Source organism: Clupea harengus, unplaced genomic scaffold, assembly GCF_900700415.2.
Source record: "Clupea harengus unplaced genomic scaffold, Ch_v2.0.2, whole genome shotgun sequence".
Taxonomy (NCBI): Eukaryota; Metazoa; Chordata; class Actinopteri; order Clupeiformes; family Clupeidae; genus Clupea; species Clupea harengus.
This window is the reverse complement of record NW_024879596.1, coordinates 67534-92500: the sequence shown is the minus strand read 5'-3', so window position 1 is coordinate 92500 and position 24967 is coordinate 67534. Positions and strand designations below refer to the sequence as shown.

Here is a 24967-nt window from a genome sequence, read left to right as displayed (position 1 = left end):
AGGATGATGACACAGCGTCATGTTGCCGTACATCCTATCTTAATAGACTGTTCGAAATCAACGGTTTTTGAGATACCTTCCCCCGAAAGGACCTCTCTCGTCAGACACCTGTCCAACTAGAGATCAAGGATTAGACAGCTATCTAAGAATCCGAACACAGCCCAAGTCACAATTGGTTTTTTTTTCTAAACTTGTATGCACATCATTGGTTGAATGTTGCCCGGTCCTGTATGTATCCCTCCTCCACTCCCTGAGTGACGCCCTAACAAACGTTATGATGGCTGAAGTTCAAGCACTCGGTACTGGAAGAAAAATAAGAATATATATCTGGACAGTGTTTAATTGTAACTTCACAGAAAATAAAACACAATGCACCGCAATAACCGGAGAGAAACCTTGTGGCTTCAAAATAGGTGGGAAGAACACAATAAGAGGCAACTGAAAGCGCACAAGACAACCCTGCCATTTATGCCAAGGTAAACTAGCTAGTAACTGTCAATGATAATTAGCTAATGTTAACTAGTTATTAGAATATATTAGCCAATGTTAAGTTAACTTCAAAGGGGCAGTCGAGTGTATAGGTTGTGTCAGCTTGGATAACTAGCTAGTCATTTTCGATTGAAACCTACCGTTTGGCTTGGCAAATGAGTTCCAAAACTTTTAGCTAGCTAACGTTAGCTAACTATGAGGTAGCATAGCTAAGTTTTACTAGCTATCGATAGCTAGCTAAGTTATACTAGCTATCGATAACTAGCTAGTAAACGCATTGCAGAATGGACTATAGGACAGGCCACGCATGACATTAAATCAAGAAAAAATAAATGAATATGTGATTGGTTTACATATCCTTGTCTATTTATGCAATTGTTATTATCATTGGCACTACTTTCAACTCTCAACCAACATATTTAGCTAGACGGATAGTTTATCAGATTGCACAGCAATTCATATGGAGGATATGTGGTTGATTTAACTAAGACCAGGTAGGCATAGTAGTTGTATTGTGTTATCACATCATTTGAATCTTCAAAATCTAGACTTGATATTCTCTTATATTTTAATGATAATACTGTTAATTAAGTATTGCCTTAAAATGATTATTTACATTGAATTCGTTGGATTTCAGCTGTAGGCATATACTAGGAGATCTGTATCTTAGAGACTAATTGCATCCACAGTTTAAGTACTGCAAGCTTGACTATTATGCAGTTGTAGACACAACACAAGGGGTCCCCGGGCCTGAGAAGGGAAGGAAAGGAGTTTAATGTGGCTATAAGATGGACTTTTAAATGTGACTAAAACTAGACTAAAATGTAATGAGATAAAAATGACTAAAAGTGACTAAAACTAATATGCATTTTCGTCTAAAGACTAAGACTAAATCTAAAATAGCTGCCAAAATTAACACTGGTGTCTATCCATTTATACAGCACAGTGTCTATCACTATCACAGTGTCTATCCATTTGTGTTGTTACTTCCTGCAGGTCTGTAATGCTTTGTGACAGCAGGCCACCGCGGGTTGTGGCTGGCTATGTGGACGCCTTAATATAGAACATGTGCAGTGGGCTTCCTGTCATAGGGTGGTAGAGCGAGGTGCTAGACCGAATCCAGGCCACACACACACACACACACACACACACACACACACACACACACACACACACAGCAACATTAAAGTAAAATTGCACAATCTGTGTATACTTCAATCCAACACCTATACATACCAATAGGCATTATAAATGCCCAAATGTTGCAAAAGTGCAATCACTGTTTCACTGAGCGCTCACACTCAATCACTGTTTCACTGAGCGCTCACACTCAATCACTGTTTCACTGAGCGCTCACACTCAATTACTGTTTCACTGAGCGCTCACACTCAATTACTGTTTCACTGAGCGCTCACACTCAATCACTGTTTCACTGAGCGCTCACACTCAGCGTTTACTTAGGCAGAGTAAATTGTGTTGGTCTTTCACCTGAAGTCCTCTAGGTGGCGCTGTATGTCTGGTAAGAGTTTTTCCTGCATCTGCTGAATGTACTGCCTGTGCAGCTCCTCTGGAATCAGCTCCAGACGCCTCTTCTCTGGAAGCGCACACACACACACACACACACACACACACACACACACACACACACACACACACACACACACGCGTATACACAGACACACACAAAGACACATAGTTAGGTGGGAGATAGACTTAAATCCACACAGACAACACAGTCACAAACTCAGAAGCACACACCAACACATACATGGTCGAGTTTTACCAATTTGCTTGTATATTCACGCACACAGGCACATGCGCGCAAACACACACACACACACACACACTTGACTTGAGAGTGTTCCAAGTGAGAAGAACTCATCATGTGGTGTGAGACGGCGCTGGGAGGCAGGTTGGGTAATTAAGTAAACACAACCTTCATAATTAAAGGTCTTTCTCCCCTTTCCCACTGCTGTGCAGCCGAGAGGGGTGAAGGGGAGCCTCCACTCAAACACACACACTAACATTAAAACACACACACACACACACACACACACACACACACACACACACTCTAACATTAAAACACATACACACACACTAACATTAAAACACACAAATAATTGCACACAAACACACAATTGAAAACAAACACACACACTAAAACACAGGCATATACACACACTGCCATAGACAGACACACACACACACACACACACACACACTAAAACAATGCCTGGGGACACAACAGCACAGACAAAGCAGCTTGTTTTCAGGAGCTCATTACACACGTAGGAGGCGGCAGACAGATGTAGAGCAGAACGTCTCTCAGCGAGAGCAAACTGCTGAAAGCTTCCCAAGTGTGTGAATGTGTGATGACACAGGAAATGACATCTGTGGTTCTGTTTACACTCACCCAGCTCGGAGGAGATCGACTCAGGAAGCGGCACTTTCAAGTTCTGGCAAGAGGAAACAGAGGACTAATTATTGCAAGCAGACATTAGGAAAACGCTGTTCCAAGACACTTCTATATTCTATATAGCTGACACATTCATTAAAATGCATCTGCATAAAGAAACTTGGACAAATGTTTTGAAAAAAAATGCTTTGGTGACTGGATGCTTTCTAAGATAGACAGTTATCCCAGAGAGGACTATTTAACCCAGGGGCTACAGCTCTAGATGCCTCACTCTACTGCTGGGACCAGTTAGAGACTTTGAGTCAGGCATTCTGAAGGACAGCCCTGGGGACCTTTCAGTGGAGCTTAAGCAGCTGCTGCAGGCCAGGGCCAGCGCTGAAGGGCATGAAGACGAGGCCTGTGCCGTTTATAGAAAACTGTTCAAATGGAACCCGTGTCTTCAGCACTTAGCCAAAAATGAACACATTTTAAAGAACTTGTGTGCAAACACTCTCTGGCTGTGGTGATCGCCTGCCTTGTTGTGCATGTTTACAGGTGAATGTGGATAGAGTCGGCACTGTTTGCTTATCATAGCATGTTGACAGAAGTTAGACTACACGACTTTCACATCATTACCATGAGACTGGGCCGTTTCTTGTCCAAATATTGCTATCCAAACACAGACTGCAAATGAATGCAAGGCGTCATGCAAGGCAGGCAAGACACAGGGGCTTCCCTGAGAATCATGCAGTTCCCATGGCAACAATGGAACATTGCCGACAGTTATCAGAATGTTGACACAAAAAGGAGAATTCCAGCTGGATACTTCTGATTGACAAGCAGGCCTGATGGTCTAAGATCTGATTGGGGGGTGGTGTGGTGGTGGATGGGGGGGTGGGGGTTAAGCTAAAAATAAAAGACCTTTCCTTAATCAACACAGCAGTTATTCAATTGAATGATCTTAGTATGAATACCTGGAGCAGTTTTCTACCTGTTCCTCTACTGTGGCTTGACAGAGTGCTAGCATCTCTAACTGTGCTCAAGCAGCTACACTAAGGCTCTGTGCAGAGGGCCAGCCAGGACACAGTCAGCATGTCAGAGCCCAGAGGAAACCCGAGTGAGCCATGTGTGCTAGCGGCTAGCGGCTTCTCCAGCCATTCATTACAGGCTACGGAGTCCTGCATGCAGATTATTGAGCAGTCAGAGAAGCAGGGGAGATGCCCGCTCTCTCTGGAGAAGACATTCATCACAGCGCCACCCTGAGGCTGGGAGGAGCAGAGGAACCGGCAGAGACTATTCTGAGCTGTGTGTGTGTGTGTGTGTGTGAGAGAGAGAGACAGGTGGAGCAGGAGGTGTGTGTGTGGTGTGGACACTCACAGCTGCCCGGTCGATGAAGATGTTCAGGAAGTCCATGAAGACCCGGCGCGTCTCTTTGGAGTTGGTGTTTTTGTACAACTCAGCATACAGGTAGCAGAGCTGGAGAGGGCAGAGGGAGGGGGAGAGAGTCAGGGTGCGAATCCGCATTCAACATCCCGCATAATCATTTGGCTTCTAGACCCATCACCTACAGCCAGGGACTCCATTGCTATGCCCGTCAGGATTGATTTTAGAAAGCTGTAAAATCCCATCATGTCCCTTCTCACGACTAATAAAGCCTGCAGTTAAGCACAAAGCCATCGACTGCATCTCTTGGAATGAGCTAGCTGGAGCTGTTTGCTTACCAGAGGGGCAGGGTCAAACTGTGACACCACGTGATGCAGGAAGGCAGCGAGGTGGGCGGGGCGAGACTTCAGCAGCTCGATGCTCTGGAAACAACTGCACTGGCCGTTCACCTAGTACACACACACACACACACGCACGAACACACGCACACGCACACGCACACGCACACGCACACGCACACGCACACGCACACACACGGAAATGCAGATGACCACACACGGAAATGCAGATGACCACAAGATGAGGACCTGCACTAAAATGCCTCTACTGTTTATCAGTGCCCTCTATCTGCGGGGGCTGGAGGTGCAGGATGCGTGGTGATACCTGATCAGGTTCTGAGTCGAAGTAGTCATCCTCCGCGCCGATGATCTGGGGGCCCAGCCGAGACGAGGGGCTCCCCACCGCAGCGTGAGGGTCCTGTGGGGGGCGGCAACGTGACATTGAGTGTATGATCAGCTCACTGTTATCCTCAGTATCGGGTGGTGACCAAATCAGAGGTTGACCGTACTGTGTATGCGTGTGTATGTGTGTTTATGTGTGTGTGTGTGTGTGTGTGTGTGTGTGTGTGTGTGTGTGTGTGTACTGACCAGGTCTGTGTTTTCCTCTGTGTCCGGCTCTGGAGACATCCAGGAAGTGAGGCTGTTTCGTGGGGCGCTACGGGGACTGTCTGTGGGGGCGGAGCTTCTGGAGCTGGGGTAGCTACCGTCTCTGGGCCCCGCCCCATCTGGAGAGCTGAAGGGCCGATAGTTCTGCTGGAGACAGACATGTGTCACACACACACACACACACACACATATACACACACACACATATATACACACACACACACACACACACACACTTGAAGACAACCCCCCCAACCCTAAGCCATGAACACTAGCTACCTACGGTTACACTGTATAGTGGAGCAGCTTGGTTCATAAGGGCAGGTTAATAACACCTAAGGGCGTCATGTCTCATATATCCACTAGGGGCGTCATGTCTCACATGTCCACTAGGGGCGTCATGTCTCACATGTCCACTAGGGGCGTCATGTCCACTAGGGGCATCATGTCTCTCATGTCCACTAGGGGCGTCATGTCTCACATGTCCACTAGGGGCGTCATGTCCACTAGGGGTCTCATGTCTCTCATGTCCACTAGGGGCGTCATGTCCACTAGGGGTCTCATGTCTCTCGTCCACTAGGGGTCTCATGTCCACTAGGGGCGTCATGTCTCATGTCCACTAGGGGCGTCATGTCTCATGTCCATTAGGGGCGTCATATCTCACATGTCCACTAGGGGCGTCATGTCTTACATGTCCACTAGGGGTCTCATGTCTCTCATGTCCACTAGGGGTCTCATGTCTCTCATGTCCACTAGGGGTCTCATGTCTCTCATGTTCACTAGGGGTCTCATGTCTCTCATGTCCACTAGGGGCGTCATGTCTCATGTCCACTAGGGGCGTCATGTCTCATGTCCACTAGGGGCGTCATGTCTCATGTCCACTAGGGGCGTCATGTCCACTAGGGGCGTCATGTCCACTAGGGGCGTCATGTCTCTCATGTCCACTAGGGGCGTCATGTCTCATGTCCATTAGGGGCGTCATATCTCACATGTCCACTAGGGGCGTCATGTCTTACATGTCCACTAGGGGTCTCATGTCTCTCATGTCCACTAGGGGTCTCATGTCTCACATGTCCACTAGGGGTCTCATGTCTCTCATGTCCACTAGGGGCGTCATGTCTCATGTCCACTAGGGGCGTCATGTCTCATGTCCACTAGGGGCGTCATGTCTCATGTCCACTAGGGGCGTCATGTCTCATGTCCACTAGGGGCGTCATGTCCACTAGGGGCGTCATGTCCACTAGGGGTCTCATGTCCACTAGGGGCGTCATGTCTCTCATGTCCACTAGGGGCGTCATGTCTCATGTCCATTAGGGGCGTCATATCTCACATGTCCACTAGGGGCGTCATGTCTTACATGTCCACTAGGGGTCTCATGTCTCTCATGTCCACTAGGGGTCTCATGTCTCTCATGTCCACTAGGGGTCTCATGTCTCTCATGTCCACTAGGGGTCTCATGTCTCTCATGTCCACTAGGGGCGTCATGTCTCTCATGTCCACTAGGGGCGTCATGTCTCATGTCCACTAGGGGCGTCATGTCTCATGTCCACTAGGGGCGTCATGTCTCATGTCCACTAGGGGCGTCATGTCCACTAGGGGCGTCATGTCCACTAGGGGTCTCATGTCCACTAGGGGCGTCATGTCTCATGTCCACTAGGGGCGTCATGTCTCATGTCCATTAGGGGCGTCATATCTCACATGTCCACTAGGGGCGTCATGTCTTACATGTCCACTAGGGGTCTCATGTCTCTCATGTCCACTAGGGGTCTCATGTCTCTCATGTCCACTAGGGGTCTCATGTCTCTCATGTCCACTAGGGGCGTCATGTCTCATGTCCACTAGGGGCGTCATGTCTCACATGTCCACTAGGGGCGTCATGTCTCATGTCCACTAGGGGCGTCATGTCTCACATGTCCACTAGGGGCGTCATGTCTCACATGTCCACTAGGGGCGTCATGTCTCATGTCCACTAGGGGTCTCATGTCTTACATGTCCACTCCAAACGCCTTCAGTGCTGCTGCTGCTCTGGTCCCATTCAACCACACCGCGTTCATCGCCATCCCCCAAACACAGGACATCCTGCAACAACACACACACACACACACACACACACACGCTGACCTTAATTTCAAATATAATTTCAATATATATACATCATTCATAATGTGTAATCAAACCATACTGTATGTGTGCGGCAACACCCACACACCCAGCCAAATATAGAGACACACAGACACGTCTGCGCACACACACACACACCCACAGACACACAGACACAGACACGTCTGCACACACAGCCATGCTCCTGGGCACATAGGCGCTACGCTAATCTTACCCTTCAGGTGTGGCGCAAAGAGAGACAGACAGATAGACACACACACACACCTGCGTAGCTGCGATGGCTTTGCTAATCTGGTCCTGCAGATGTGGAATGTGCTTCTGGGCCTCCTGAATGTCCCGCTGCAGTTTGGGGGTGGGGTGCCGAAGGTACTCCTCCCTCCACGCCTTAGAGACCGAGGGAAGAGAGTTAACACCTGTGTCTGTGTGTGTGTGTGTGTGTGTGTGTGTGTGTGTGTGTGTGTGTGTGTGTGAGAGAGACACACATCCTCCTAAGCTGTGCAGTTTTCCCCCTAAACTCAGGTGACCAGCTGAATACCATTCCCTTTTACAAGCGTGCAGAAGTATCTATGGTAGCTGTCAAATGCCATAACAACGTGAAGAGCCCCATCTCGAGCCAGTGTTTTGGTTACGGTAGAAACATGGCAATGCAACATGGCAGCCTCCGTGGAAGAGGACCCGCTCCCTATGTAGATACCAAGGGCACATTCTAAGCTATTGAAAACTCAACGATTCATAGTTACAGGTAAATGATACACCAATGAAAACATAATTATGAATACTATATTCCATTTCTACTAATAGATGCCATTAAAAGCTACCCACTGTACCTTTAAAACTGCAAATCTGAAATACCCTTTTAAATGACACACAGACCTACATAAGCGCACGCCTCAGAAGTCCGCAAGACCACAAGAGTGCCAAATGTGAGAGTCCATAGATGCTAACGCTAACGCTAGCCCTTTCACATCTTCATCCAAACCTACGGCTACATCAGCACACGGATCACTCAGAGAGAGTGCCAATCTGGGAACCATTTCACACTAGTCAAGGCTGTATTTTAAAACACTCGATGAGTGAAGTGAGACGTTTTGAGTGAGAAGGCTGTTCAGAGGGTGTGTGTGTGTGTGTGTGTGTGATCAGTGTGGGCTGATGTGACCGCTTGTTTGTTTCTGTTTCCACTGTCCCATCTGCATCACAATCATGTTTCATATCTACTACTCTCTACAGCTCTATGACAGAGCACACACACACACACACACACACACACGCGTGCAGGCGCCCATGCCCACACACATACCAACACACACACACAACATATCTGCTGCATTGTAGCTGCCAATTAGTCCCAACAGGAAGCATGGTTCTTATCACTGAGTCACACACCAAACGTTCCGGCTCGTCAACCCCAGGCTCTGAAAATAGTTCAGTTTGTCCGCAACATCTGACACACACACACACACACACACACACACACACACACACACACACACACACACACACACACACACACCCTCTGAACAGCCTTCTCACTCAAAACGTCTCGCTTCACACTCACAGCGCAACAGTCTAGCACCGTCGCCACGGTTACCGTGAGCAGAGACGGGCGCCGGTACCTACACACATCGCTTCCCTTCCCTTCCCTCCACGCCCAACAGCGATCACCATTAGCATCAGAGAGCTTACCTGTAACTCCTGCTGCTCCTTCGACAACATCCTCTGCAAGATGTCGACCTTTTGGCTGCCACTATTCTCTTCCTGTTAAGAGGGAGGGAGAGGAACGCAGGAGGGTTGGGCAGGGCATGACACACATGTTAAACAGACGGTAGGAGTAAAGGAATGACAGAGAAGGGAGGAGAAAAGAAAGAGAGAGACAAGGAAGAGAACGAAAACAGAGAAACAGAGTGAGTGGTTTCAGAACACCTCATCAGCAGGTGCAGGAGCTTCATAACAAACACAGATACACAGAAATAGTCCACTTAGAGAGACAGAGTCAGTGACGGAAGGAGGGAGAGCGAGAGAGTACAGAGGAAGAGAGAGTAGAGAGGAAGAGAGAGAGAGAGAAAGGAAGAGAGAGTAGAGAGAGAGAGGAAGAGAGAGAGAGAGGAAGAGAGAGGAGAGAGAGATCACACAGACACCTGAACAGGTTTGAGTGTAGAACTAGTACATACAGAACAGGTTTAATAAATCACAGGTTAGGACTTCAAAGGGGAACACACACACACACACAGATACATCTGAAAAGGTTTGTGTGTGTCCTCTTTAAATCTTATCTGTGATTCCCAAACACCTGAACAGATTTACGAATCACAAACACATAGTCCAGCACAAGGTTAAGAATCACAGGCAAGTTAGATAAGGATAGGTAAGTAGTTTAGACTACAGACAGGTGAGATTAGAGGTGTAGTTTAGACTACAGACAGGTGAGATTAGAGATGTAGTTTAGACTACACAGGTAAGATTAGAGATGTAGTTTAGACTACAGACAGGTGAGATTAGAGATGTAGTTTAGACTACAGACAGGTGAGATTAGAGATGTAGTTTAGACTACAGACAGGTGAGATTAGAGGTGTAGTTTAGACTACAGACAGGTGAGATTAGAGATGTAGTTTAGACTACAGACAGGTGAGATAAGAGATGTAGTTTAGACTACAGACAGGTGAGACTACAGAAACACCTGCTCCGGTGTGTGTGTGTGTGTGTGTGTGTGTGGAGGGTGTGTGTGTGTGTGTGGGGAGGGTGTGTGTGTGTGTGTGTGGAGGGTGTGTGTGTGTGTGTGGAGGGTGTGTGTGTGTGTGGAGGGTGTGTGTGTGGAGGGTGTGTGTGTGGAGGGTGTGTGTGTGTGTGTGTGTGTGTGTGTTTGTGTGTAGCGTTAGCGTCGTCGTCGGTTCTTACCCAGGCGTGGAGGGGCGAGGAGGGAGGCTGTGTGTGAGCCGAGAGGAGGGTGGAGAGGGGCGAGGACAGCTCAGCGTCCCCCTCATTGAGCGGAATCTGGGGGAGCCCGGGGGGGCGCCCCAAAACTGTGAGTGCTACATATGAACCCGCTGCCAGGAAGAGAGCAGGGGTGGGAAGGCAGATAGTCACAGGGATATCTCAGCACACACACACGCACACGCTTAACTAGTATATACACACTACACTAAATTATACTTTAAATGGCCTTGATGGGATAATATTGTCCTCTTTGCTTTGAATAGTTGTACAAGTTATTTCACATGTGATTGTCTTTAATGTCATCAGTAATGACTTGGACATACATTTCCTGAGCTTCGAGTCGATGTCCATACATCCTCTCAGACGAACACAAACAGACACACACCCAATCAGAGAAGGAGAAACAGGTTGTGGTGGATTCTTACAGCCATACTTACATTTGATCAACTTGACAACCTCAACATGGTTTGAATGTGTAACTAGGGTCCCGTTAACCTAAACAAATCAATAACAACAACGATTCAAGTCAAACACAGATAACAAAATGTTAAATGAATATAAACCCACCATACATTTCCCCAAGGCATGACTTCCTGTTATTATGTCATCAGGGATAGTTGTCAAATGAGTAGATGTCCAGCAGGGGGCAGTGTTGACAGGTGAAAAAGAGCATTGCATAGTTGTGGTGTCTGTCTGTGTGTGGGTCGGTCTGTGTCTGTGTGTGTGTGTGTGTGTGTGTGTGTATGTATGTGTGAGGGTGTGTGTGTGTGTGTGTCGGTCGGTCTGTATGCGTCTCTGTCTCTCTCTGATGGGTATGCGTGTGTGTGCGTGTGTGTGTGTGTGTGTGTGTGTGTGTCTATATATATATATATATATATATATATATATATATATATTAGTGCTGTCAGTTTAACGCGTTATTAACGGCGTTAACGCAAACCCATTTTAACGCCGTTAATTTTTTTATCGCGAGATTAACGCGAATTATTTATTTATTTATTTTTCCGATTTACATTCTTTTTGGCCTCGCAAACTGTGTAGTAGGCTAACGTTACGGTTTGAGTGAATGGTGAGCGCGATACGGCGAAATGGATGATAAAAAGCTTCTGAATGGAAAGTTTACTTTTAAAAGTTGTGTTGTGCAAAAGAAGCAAGCTTCACTGTTGTCTGAAAATGTCAACAGGCAGCTGGCTGAAAGCAAAGAAGTAGTAGGCTTACCTTTTATTGGTAACCTAACTGTTACAGTTCATTGTTTCTGAAATAAGAGGCCTGACTGCTATGTTCCCAGCAAACTTGGAAAAAAGAAAATATTAAGCCATAGTTTAACTGCACTATAGGCTGAGTCCTTGTTTACCTGAAATGTGCACTTTATAATTTTATTTTGTACCGCCCTGTTTGGCAATGTTGGTTTTCAATAAAATAAAACATTTGCATAAAGCAAGCCAATCCACTTTTCCATGTTGATAAGGGCATTAAAATTAAATTAAAATGATGGAAAAAATAAATAAACGAAGGGACATTTAAAAATAGATAAAAATTTGCGATTAATCGCGATTCATTTTTAGTTAACTATGACATAAATGTGATTAATCGCGATTAAATATTTTAATCGTTTGACAGCACTAATATATATATATATATATATGTAGTGTGGGCTTGTGTGTGTATGATGGGTGCGTGTGTGTGTGCGTGCAAGTGTGTGTGTGTGCGTGCGTGCGTGCAAATGTGGCACCTTAATGATCCTGTCCCCCGTCTGAACACCAGCTCGCATAGCCGCTCCATCTGACGCAGGGGAGGAGAACAGGAGACACAAACATAAATACAAATACAGCCCTCTCCACACCAATCACAGGAGCTCTTACTGGCGTTAAGAACTACACTGACCAATCATCAAAGCCCATTCTGAAATGCTAAATCACATGAAGCACAAATACAGCCCCCTCTTCCACCCCAGAGCTCTCCTAAAGAGAACTACAAAGATCTTAGGAAACAAACGTTTATGCACTTGAATCTATTATATTGCAAAGGTTTTATGCTTGTGAATCTAATATGATACAAACGTTTTATGCTTGTGAATCTAATATGATACAAACGGTTTATGCCTTGTGAATCGAATATAATACAAACGTTTTATGCTTGTGAATCTAATATGATACAAACGTTTTAAGCCCTGTCAATCTAATATGATACAAACGTTTTATGCCCTGCAAATCTAATATGATACAAACGTTTTATGCTTGTGAATCTAATATAAACGTTTTAAGCCCTGTCAATCTAATATGATACAAACGTTTTATTCTTGTGAATCTAATATGATACAAACGTTTTATGCCCCGTCAATCTAATATGATACAAATGTTTTAGGCCCTGTGAATCTAACACACCTTTGATTTTAAAAGGCTCTCCTCGTGGCCATATCTGGCACTTTAGACCAGCAAAACCAAAAACCTGTTTCTCACAGCATGCACAGCACAGCACAGTGGTTCAACGACGTTTCCCTTTTTCCCCATTTGATTGCATTTACCTCACTTATAAGTCGCTTTACATAAAAGCATCTGTCAGATGACTAAAATTAAATGTAAACATGACACACACACACACACTGGACTAAGTGATCATGAATAAGTGACGCTGGGCAGCTCAGCTTGGGAAACTAATCCCTCTGTGTGCTTCAGAGCAGAGAACATCTGCCCCGACCCAGACACATAACACACACATCAAGAGACACCCCACAGCAGCTGACACTACACACACCAATCACAGGAGCTCTTACTGGCATTAAGAACTACACAGACCTATCACCAAAGCCCATTCTGAAATGCTAAATCACATGAAGCAGTCATCCTACAGGAGCTGTATCTGATACCGGCAAACAGCAAATGATCCTCAGAGTTTCTCAGTTACATCAAAACATCTACTAGAAACTAGACAGATCACATCCTGAAAATGTAAACATCCAATCAAACTCCTTGTGGTAGGACTGTGTGCATAAACTACTGAACATGTAAACATCTAATCAAACTCCTTGTGGTAGGACTGTGTGCATAATCTACTGAACATGTAAACATCCAATCAAACTCCTTGTGGTACGATTGTGTACATAAAGCTCTGTTACAGTTAAAGTTACTGTTACATACATTCAGTCAGCAAAGCTTACATCCAAAGCTACACACACCGAAGATCAAAATGACTTGCTTATAAACTGCTGAGTGTTGGTAGTGTGTTCGTTGATTTCTGGGCACCTTGATCATTTCACTGCTACAGGCCTACACAGAGCCACCATGACGCACACAGAAGGCAACACTTTAAGGTATACGGTTATCACCTTATAAAAGGTATTAAACCTTCACCATTTAGCACCAGTGGCTGTGTGAGCTTCCAGGACGGAGGATGCTGGAATAAATCTGCTCTTCAGAGGAAGCCTGCAGCTCCTCTCTGAGCAACATAACAACACTGCTCCAACCAGGCTCATCTCATGAGCATAAACCAACTGCTCCAACCAGGCTCATCTCTCTGAGCAACATAAACCACTGCTCCAACCAGGCTCCATCTCTCTATGCAAAATGGGGCTGTGGCAACCTACATATCTGGCCTGCCTTACACAAGCAATGCAGCTTTTGCACGCGACGCACGCGCGCACGTGCGCACATACAGATCTATACACACGGGCGCACACATACACACAAACAAACATACATAAGTGCACAGATACACACACGTGCACTCTCGCAAACATGCACACACTGCCTTTCAGCTCAAGAGGAGAATAAGTGGCCGATGCCTGCATCTGACAAGCATGAGATAGCCGATAGCGAGACAGCGATCGCATTGGGTTACAGTAGCCGAGTGGCAACACGCTTTAACGGAGGATCATGGATCGATAATGTGCATTGATTAGATCTAAAGGGTGAGACTGGTCGCAGATAAGGTCGTTTGTGGGTTGGTAGCAAACGCACACACACATTTAAATCATGCATGCCCACACACACACACACACGCACACGCAACTCAAACTCAACAAGCACGGTGAAGTCCAGATCGAAATCCTTTTAAGCTCCATGCAAAGATAAACCTCAATCACTGGAACTATAACCCTCACTATAACTCACTGGAACTATAACCCTCACTATAACTCACTGGAACTATAACTCACTGGAACTCGAACTCACTGGAACTATAACCCCTCTCTCTAACTGACTGTGTCTGATTCTAATGCCGCTAATGGGAACAGTTTCAGGCCAGCCTTTAGTGCAGTCGGCTCCCTGATCTATCAGTTTTCAGGCCAGCCTTTAGTGCAGTCGGCTCCCTGATCTATCAAGACACAACTCTCTGCAGGAGGAGGAAGACAGACACACCCACATTATGACCACAAACACACCTACTCACTTCCATATTGCAGTTTAGAACTACCTGTACCCTCAGAATCACAGCACATTTGAGACTGCAGTGAGAGGAGACTTTCCTTTGCTTCCTGCTTGCGGATATGTCCTTTGAGTGTGCAACTATAGGTGTAGGAGATGAGCGCCATCAGATGGTGAGCGGTGGGAGTGCAGGCTGTTTGGCTTACCTTGCTTGACGAGCTGCACAAACACGGGGTTGTCTCCGCTCACCGTCAGCCCGAAGCCGTTCTCATCTTTCTGGATGATCACGCATCTCTGCACAAGCCCTGCACCAGACACACGGAGAAGGATTAGAAGCACATACACACATGCAAACACACACACACACACACACACACACACACACACATTTACATGAAAACAAACACACACACAGCCATGCAAATACACAGACACGCAAAACAAATGGACACACGCACACTGAATGCAGATACTGTGTTTTTTGCAGAACAACAGCGTTCAGGTGCTCTGATTGGTAAACGGGAGAGAAGCACTGACAACTCTGAACGTGATCATTGTGTGGCCAGTCAAACTTCACTGATAGCAGCAGTATGTGATTAGAGGGCAGACATTGGAGAGCACAGACACACTGAGAAGAAGACAGGTCACCAGAGGTCAAAGGTGAGAGGTGAGAGGGGATAATTTCCTCTTAAGCTCCTTTTATCAAGCAACAGGGGAGGTTTCAATGTGGACCCATAGAAAGGTAAAGATGAAGTGGTAAGTAAAGCAACACAAAACCTGTATTATTATTATTATACCTAAGTATTGTGCGCGCACGGACAAGAAAACGCACACGGACACGCACACTTAATATGGCACAGGTGGTACAGAGGTGTGTCCCTTGTTGATGATGTCCTCATTGCGAGCCCAGAACAGAACAGAGGCACTCTGACCCGTGGGCCAGAGTAGCTGTGGGCTTTCTGAAGACTGGAGGAACATATTTAAAGACAGAACAGGGCTGGGATGACCTGCTGCCAACACCTGTCCTTCACGGATCGGATTTCCCAGCTCTGGTAAGCCCTGGTGAGCCGCTGGTAAACACCATACACAACTCCGCCAGGAGCATCAAAGACATCACACACTCGCAGCCTCATGAGATCCAGGCTTCAACATCAGAGCTTCTGAACCCCACACACACACACACACACACACACACACACACACACACCTGGGTCTTACTTGGGCTAAACAAGAAGCACACACACACCTGGGTCTTACCTGGGCTAAACAAGAAGCACGCACACACACACACACACACACACACACACCTGGGTCTTATCTGGGCTAAACACAGCAACAGCAATCAAACCTGGGTCTTACCTGGTCTAAACAAGACACACACACACCTAGGTCTTGGCTGGGTTACACAAGAACCACACACACACACACACACACACACACACACACACAGGGGTCTTAGCTGAGCTACACAAGAACCACACACACACCTGGGTCTAGGGCTGAACGATTTGGGAAAATAATCTAATTGCGATTTTTTACCAAAATATTGCGATTGCGATTTAATATGCAATTTTTTCCCCAACAAAACGTAATGAATTATTTAAATATGACCAACACAATATTAGATACATTTAGTGTAAAATATTCTTTCCCACATTTTACATTTTTATTTAACTGCTCATTACAGAAACAAGAACAACAAATCGGTGGCTTTGCCACTGTGCATTTAAGTAATTTTAAAAAAGTAATTTTAAGTATAAACACTAGGCATGCACTTTTTAAACACTGTGTGCAAAATGTATGTGTGCTTTTTTTTTTACCACGTTTTTTAATCGCGAACGTTGCGGTTAGAAAATTGCGTTCTATCATATCGCGATTAAATCGCAAATGCAATTAATCGTTCAGCCCTACATGGGTCTTAGCTCTGACACACTCGGATACTTTATGGACTGAACACATTCTGATACTCTATAGACTGAACTTCATTGTAAGTATGAGGGGGACTGGCCTGTGTGTTGGTACACTGATAAATAATATTGGGTACCTCCGCACCGTAGACGTGTCGTCAGTGGCAACACTGACAGCGGTAATCGGTACAGTGAACACACATGAACCAACACAGCAGCACGAGTACATGCGTACAAACCACAGGGCTCCTCATTGGGAGTAATGCACCGCTGCTATTCCCACCAGACCCTAAACACAGCCTCTGTTAGTGCTGATGATATGCCTGTCTTTTCATTGGTGCTTTTAGTTATTTTTCTGTCTTGTCATTGGCTCTGGTGGCATGCCAGTCTGTCGGTGGGTGGGTGTCGAGGCTCCTTGAGGGAAGCCATTATGAAACCATCCAAACCTTCTCACACAGATTCAGTCTCCACTCCTATCAGTGCTGATGTCCTATCTGCATTCTTATTGGTCGGTCATAATTCCTTCCCTCTTCTCATTGGCCGTGTATTGAGGGCTGCTTGAGCGCAATCATTATATGAATGATCTAAGCACCCCTTGACCGCTGTCATGAACGGAACTGATTTTATGAAAGGGAAGGGACACCTCTAACCAGAGCTGAACGAACAGAATGACGGGGCGAGTGTGTGGCGATAGAGAGATGGAGAGAGAGATCATAGAGAGAGATGGAGAGAGGGGATCATCTGCAGAAACCCAGAGGGCGGCGGGCGGGGGGAGGGGGGCATGGGGCAGTGGAAGGGCAGGGAATGAAGACATACAATGATGGAGACAGACTCTAACCCCACAAACAACACCACACACACAAACCAACACACACACACACCCCACAAACAACAATACAGATGGAAAATTAAAGAAGGAGCCATAGCACCATGCTCGCACACAAACACACTCACACACACACACACACACACACACACACACACACACACACACACACACACACACACACCACGACACACGCACGCACTCTCACTCAAAACACACACGGAAGCAGCAAGCAGGCTTACCACAGGACTCCAGGCCGGGTCTCCAGTACCTCACTGCCTGCTTTCCTCTGCAGCTGAAACATCTGGCCACACCGGACACACACCACACAACATTGTACACCCATATCACAATCACACACAAACCCAGGCCCACATGAAACACACCACACACACACACCACACACACACACACACACACACACACACACACACACACACACACAAATGGAGAACAAAAAAAAAAGAGAAAAATGTAAATAAAATAAGAAAGAACAGAAACGCCAAGGAATGTGGATGAATGGAGTGGCTTCAGTGCAGAGAGAGAGGAGAGCTTCTTCTGCTTAGTGTGCAGACAGCTCACACAAAGTCACACAAAGAAACGTTGCATTGATGAACGCTGGGAGTTGCGATACTGAAAGATATTAGTAACAGCAGCCACACCATTCTGTAGGAGTGACACAGGACACGGAATGGAAAATCAACTTTTAGTCTGGTTAAAAGTCATGCAGCCACATCATGCAGAAAGCAGAACTCAGTGAGAGTGAGGAAAAAGCCTCTCGGAGCAGCCAAACCGGTGAAGTGAACATGCCGTCCTCTGAGTAACTACCCCCTAACCCCCATCAGGCCTCGGGAGCAGCTCTCCAGCGTGACCATGAATGACACCCACTGTCCCACCTGTGGAAATGGGGCGCTCCGAGCCGGCCCAAAATGCCTTTATATGGCTGGAAAGCATGACTAAGTGCTAGAGAAAAACACTGCCTCTCACAGCTTAACGGCAACTCCATCTGAGAGTGTACCAACAGCAGCACACACACACACACACACACACACACACACACACACTGACTGGAGCCCTTTCAGACTGTAGGGATTGAGGGAACACAATCCTATTAAAAGACTGGTGACTTCAAGGCTAAACGCTCAGCACCTCATACAAGGATACGTTTCCAGAGGTAAAGCGCTCACTAGGGATGGGCATAATTAATCGACGATCGATTAATTGATCATTAAGAATTTCCTCGATGAAATTATTTTTTCATCGATTAAAACTAATGCATGTTCTGTTGCGTAGTGTGCGTGTAATTTATTTATTTTAGGGCTGTCAAAGTTAACACGTTATTCTATGAGATTATTGTGGCCGAGATTAATGCAATAAAATATTTGAACGCAGTTAACTGCCGCGTGTCTGCAAGTCAGTTAGATAGAAGAGACCGAGACGGTAGTTGAAGATAGAGAGAGCTGAGGGATTGTTGGGCGGAAAGTTTCTGTTTAAGAGGCAAAATGACAGAACAATCGACAAAACTAAAGTTGTATGTAGCATTTGTCAAGCTGAATGTAGCTATTACAGAAGCAGCTCGTCTTTAAGTTATCACCTTAATGCAAAGCACCCGACAGAAAGCAGTCCCAGGTTAGATGGTCGCCAACCCACACTCCACGACTTCTCTAGGAAATTAACTAGACCAGTCCGTGAAAAGGTTACCAACGCTGTAGCAGTTTAGGTTGCCGGTGACTGTCGGCCCATCAACATAGTTGAAGACGGTGGGCTGACTGAGGTGATTCGAATTGCTTCAGGGGACAATTCTTACGATTTACCGTCGAGGGGCACCATTGTGTCTCGCATATATTCCTTGTATGACGGCGAGAGAGCACGAAAAAAATACAATTGAACAACAGTGTCTAAAATACACGCTGTCTGAAGTGATTACTCGTTAATTTATAAGATTTAGTCTTGAGAAGAAAACAAACTTTTAATCACGATGAATCTAGATGAATGAATTTCAAATTGTGAGATTAATTAGTTAGAGAGAAAAAAAAAGTTGTGTTTATGAGCACCGGCTTCTAGCTGTCGGCTCCGCTGCTTAAGAGTAGAGCAGCGCATATTTTCAAGTGTAACCATTGAACGGATCCCGTTTTACTGCCACAAGAGTTGTCCATCTTGTAAGTTTAACTGCCACAAGAGTTGTTCATCTTGTAATAAAGATCTCAATGAGGAAACACGCTGTGTTTTTTTCTATTTTCACTGCATTTTAATATAGCCTATAAATAGTGAATTTTAATATAAAAATATTAATGATTAATCGAAAATCGATCGTTAATTCTCCCGACGATCGATTAAGACAATTTAATCGAATGCCCATCCCTAGCGCTCACATTAAGAGGCCACTCTCCCAATCCCCACCAGTCAAAACAGCCAATCAATCCTCCCTCTCCATCTCTATCTTTATCTACGAGTCCTCCCTCCATCTCTCTCTCCATCTCTCTTTCTCTCCATCTCTATCTTTATCTACGAGTCCTCCCTCCATCTCTCTCTCCATCTCTCTCTCTCTCCATCTCTATCTTTATCTACGAGTCCTCCCTCCATCTCTCTCCATCTCTCTCTCCATCTCTATCTTTATCTACGAGCCCTCCCTCCATCTACCAGTCAAAGCCTCCATCTCTCTTTCCAAGAGGCACCTTAGCAAGATGACAGCTGGACCTATTCTGGCACAGAACCACTAGAGTTGGACCAGAACTGATGTGGCCCTAATCTGGCACAGAACCACAAGAGTTGGACCAGAACCACAAGAGTTGGACCAGAACTGATGTGGCCGTCCTCTGGCACAGAACCACTAGAGTTGGACCAGAACCACTAGAGTTGGACCAGAACTGATGTGGCCCTCCTCTGGCACAGAACCACTAGAGTTGGACCGGAACCGGCCTGATGTGGTCCGTCACCAACAGCTGTTGATCTGTGTATAGTCGGTTCTGACCGAGCCTGCCTGGCGTTCTGTCCAGTGTGTCCAGTGTGTGCTACAGGCAGCAGCCGAAGCCACTGGTCAGATCATGAACACCGGCCTCCATGGCAACACATGGGGTGCGTGCTCTTGCCTGCTTGCCTGACGCAGGCCCAGGAACATCCACCATGATCTGGGATCAGTGAGAAGAACAGGAACTTGCATTGGCCACTGCTTTAAGCAGTCTCTGGGCAGAGCCTCATCAGTGCTGTTAAACACAAGAGCAGTCTCTGGCTAGAGCCTCATCAGTGCTATTAAACACAAGAGCAGTCTCTGGCTAGAGCCTCATCAGTGCTGTTAAACACAAGAGCAGTCTCTGGGCAGAGCCTCATCAGTGCTGTTAAACACAAGAGCCTAAAAGCCTTGCTGCGTCGGGGTGAAAGTACACGCGTGGAAAAACATCAAACTTGTACAGTGCGCGCGCGCGCACGCACGCACGCACGCACGCACGCACGCACACGTCAAACCACACATGCCCTTTCCCTGAGCAGACACCAGCAAGCATGTGTACATTTGAACATGTGTGTGTGAGAGAGCACAAGGGTGAACACGTGCGTGTGAGCGAATACATGTGTATGTGTGATTGTGTGTAAGCATGTGTGTGTGTGTGTGCGTGAGCGCGTGTTTAAAGGAGGGAAGAGAGAAGAGGGCTCGTTACCTGTGGGGTCAAACTCGTGAGGCGGAGAGAGGGAGCCTCGATCACTCTTGGGCTTCTTGTCTGGGGGGTGGTCTTTGCTGAGAATACTGCTGCTTCTGCACACACAGGAGAGGAGGAGGGGCGTTAGTATTTTTATACCACAAACATGTATTAAACAGTTACACCAACAGTATTAAAATATGTATGCATGTATGTATGCATGTATGCATGTATTACACATGAAATAACCTACATAGATTGAATTTATAATTTCCAATGTGATTTATAAATACAGGAGAACTGTGAGGACACAACAGACTGTGTAAAGCGTCTGTAGCACGCTGCTCACTGCATACTAACACCTCACACAACTAGAGCACAGTGTAAAGCGTCTGTAGTGTGTCTAGTGTGTCTAGTGTGTCTAGTGTGTAGTGTGTAGTGTGTAGTGTGTCTGTAGTGTGTCTGTAGTGTGTGTGTAGTGTGTCTGTAGTGTGTGTGTAGTGTGTGTGTAGTGTGTAGTGTGTAGTGTGTCTGTAGTGTGTAGTGTGTCTGTAGTGTGTCTGTAGTGTGTAGTGTGTCTGTAGTGTGTCTGCAGTAGGGGTGGGAATCTCTTGGGACCTCACGATTCGATTCGATTCCGATTCAGAGGTCAACGATTCGATTCTAAACCGATTCTCGATTCTAAACCGATTATCGATTATCAATTCTAAACCGATAAAACGATTATCGATGCATCTCAATTTTTAAAACATTTGAGTTTGCTACTTAGAGTCTCAAATCACTTCCTACTTTGTGTTTGATAAATCAACAGATCTATTTTTTTATTAGAGAAAAAGTTTTTCCTTGTCACAATTATGACTTTCTATGAACAATGCAATAATCGATGCAGCTTGCATTTCAACACAAAATGAATGTGTAAAAAAAAAAAAAAAAAAAAAAAAAAAAAAATTATTATTATTTTTTTTTTTTAAATCGATTATGAACTTTTCTGAATCGAGACAGAATCGTTCTAAAGAGAATCGAGAGAAATCGAAAAATCGATTTTTTTTCCCCACCCCTAGTCTGCAGTGTGTCTGCAGTGTGTGTAGTGTGCCTAGTGTGTCTGTAGTGCGTCTGTAGTGCGTCTGTAGTGCGTCTGTAGTGCGTCTGTAGTGTGTGTAGTGTCTAGTGTGTCTGTAGTGTGTCTAGCGCGTCTGTAGTGTGTCTGTAGCACGCCCCTCACTGCATACTAACACCTCACACAACTAGAGCAGAGTGGTCTGCACAGAGAAGACCCTCGGGGGGGACATGATTCTGATTGGCCAATCTGGGCTGTGTAAGTCATGTGACCATAAGGGTGGGACTACGAAGGGCTTTTCCTGCTGTAACTTTATACTTAACTTGTGCCAAGACCTGCTGAAGACCTGCTGAGAAATACAGCCACAGGCACAGCCCTGCCACCCTGGGGCCTGCCCTACAGTCCTGCCACCCCGGGCCTGCCCTACAGCCCGGCCCTCGCTGGACCTTCCCTACGCAGGCCTTACTCATAGCTGTACAACCCTAGCCAAGCGTGAAACGGACCCAACAGAGCCCACAGGCATGGCCTTGCAGCCTATACAGCCTGTAGCCTAGACGGACGCAGCCTTCAGCAGGGTTTTTCCTGGGTCAAAATGGGTCTTCGGTGCTCAAAAAAAAAATTGCGCGCTATGCGCGCACAGTCTGTGTTACCATGTCACCTTATTAGCTTACATGTTACCATTTCATAAATAATGGAGGATATGCTTCAGGAAATCATTTTGCTTACACTTTAGATTAAAATAGATAGGCTAATAGATTGACAGTAGTCCAAGCCCCATGGTGCCATCATGTATGGTTCAAAGATTATCAAGGTTTACCTCTACATATGCAAACTACTGAAATGTATATCAATAAAATCTAGAACTAACCAGTGGTCAGAAATGTAACACACAAATTATGAAATTCAAGTTTATCTATTATTACTATTCATTTTTATTATACAAACCTACATACATTACCGTTCTTTTTGTTTTTATTATTAAAACTGTCCACAAATATGTTTAATAGTGTGTTTAACTTCTATTGGCCCACCAATGGAGGCTGCGTTGGAAATCAAACTTTTGTCAGCATTTTGAGTGGACATTTAATTTGCATTTGTACAGGTGTATTCGTGCACGTCGGGCTGGCCCTCGCAGCGGAACGACAGTTTATAACCGCACCGGTTTATTTATCAATGATAATATTAATATTACTATATTCGAGATGCAACACAAATCTATCCGCTCTCCTCCGAACGAGCTGAGCTTTCATTGATAAACCAATGCGGTTGTCTGCCTCTCCCGAGGCCCCGCGGTCTACTGGTACTCGTTCAAACGGGTAGACAAATCAAATAATAGCCTACACCTGTGTATGTCCTCAACATAGCAGATATTTTAATACATTGAAAGCCATGAATACTGAAAATAGAATGTTATGCTCAAAATCAGCGCCGACTGATGAAGTCAGGATGCATACGCAAGTTGACTGATTGGCAGCTGGCCGCTCTGTCCATTCGCGCACCTCACAGTTGCGTATTGTTCAGACAAGACACGCTTATTGATGGAGATAATTTCCAAACACTGTTAATGACTTAAGAATATAATAATCAAGTGCCTTGTATTATTAATTACCTTATATGAATCATGTACTTATGTAAGCAGGAACATGGCTTTTCTGTGTTTCTGCGTGTGTGTGTAACTTAGAATATTAGAAATCCACCACGTGGTTATCTCGCTGAACGCTCAACTTCTGTCTATATAAACCTTGTGCGATGTGTTTATCAGGGCTTCACTTTCAGCCTTGTGCTGGGTGTGAGCCCGATTGCAATTGTTGTTTGTCTAATAAATATACTTATATGCAGCTCCGGAGTCCTGAGGTAACTAGGGTGAATTTTCACCTATCACTTATCAACTCGATTACTATTGATCAAAACATAACGAGGTTTCGGCTGTAGCCTATACTTGAAACATACTATTGAGACCATATTCGCTTACATGCATTGCACGCGTGATGAATTGCCAATCATTGAACAGAGGCTGCTCCTAGCTTGCCAGTTTAGAGAAGACGTTGGTTTGAATTTGAGCAAGCAGCTAGCTAGCAGTTGCTGACATTATCTAGCTAGCTAGCAGTTGCCTACAATATCTTAAAAAAATACTTTGATAGTAGGCTTAGTGTTTTATTTAAGCAGTGTGTTTGTGTACCTATATATCCTATGTGTGATGGTTAGAATATTAATGCCATATACAATAACTCACTTATGAGAGCTATCCAAAGACTGGTGGCTGCCTTAATGTACTGTATTTAGCAGTCAACCTCCCTTACTCTGTACGTTTAGATGCTTTACAGGTAGCTGTAAGCCATTAGATGCATGAGAAATAATTCATATCTATAAATAACAGCTCACCTTTATCTTTTTAACCAGATTTGTAAACAGGTCGCGATCAATATTTTGCAGTAGCTACAATAGGCTACCTTGGTTAAATATCGAATTACGGTAGATGCATGCTAGCATTGCGCTAAATAATTAAGACCGCTAACATTAATTAGTGGTGTTAACATAAAGTCAGTTATTGTATATGGCATTAATATTATTCTAAAACACCTTCACTAGTTGTTTTAACCAGATTTGTAAGCAGGTTGAAAACAACATTTTTGAAGTAAAGTCCGTTGGTTTAAAACAGCTAAAAGCTAGCTACATTAAGTTGCTTGCTCAAATCTCAAATCCAAACCAACGTCTTCTCTAAACTGGCAAGCTTGGAGCAGCCTCTGTTCAATGATTGGCTCAGGGGGTGGGAGGTGGGATGCGCCCTTGAAGTCGACGGTGAGGGCTCAAAACACTATTAAGCTGAATTGCGCCATGAATGACAGCTTTTTTTAATTTTATTTTTTTATTGCCTTAGGCGCTCGCGATTTGTTGTAGGCGCTCGGGAAAACGGCTTA

General features: G+C 45.4%; 1 protein-coding gene across 1 annotated transcript in view; it reads right to left on the bottom strand.

Annotated features, from left to right (window-relative positions):
- LOC122129142 (rho guanine nucleotide exchange factor 12-like) overlaps positions 1 to 24967 on the bottom strand; it is a 62253-nt gene that overhangs the window by 17383 nt on the left and 19903 nt on the right. Inside the window, exons 3-16 of the mRNA XM_042704188.1 lie at positions 21014 to 21108; positions 14834 to 14932; positions 11999 to 12048; positions 10704 to 10761; positions 10228 to 10376; positions 9019 to 9090; positions 7600 to 7719; positions 7204 to 7293; positions 5197 to 5361; positions 4934 to 5026; positions 4609 to 4719; positions 4265 to 4363; positions 2906 to 2948; positions 1978 to 2083 (exon numbers count right to left, since the gene is read on the bottom strand). Of these exons, the coding sequence (XP_042560122.1) occupies positions 1978 to 2083; positions 2906 to 2948; positions 4265 to 4363; positions 4609 to 4719; positions 4934 to 5026; positions 5197 to 5361; positions 7204 to 7293; positions 7600 to 7719; positions 9019 to 9090; positions 10228 to 10376; positions 10704 to 10761; positions 11999 to 12048; positions 14834 to 14932; positions 21014 to 21108 (1350 nt within the window). The remainder of the gene's footprint in view (positions 1 to 1977; positions 2084 to 2905; positions 2949 to 4264; positions 4364 to 4608; positions 4720 to 4933; positions 5027 to 5196; positions 5362 to 7203; positions 7294 to 7599; positions 7720 to 9018; positions 9091 to 10227; positions 10377 to 10703; positions 10762 to 11998; positions 12049 to 14833; positions 14933 to 21013; positions 21109 to 24967) is intronic.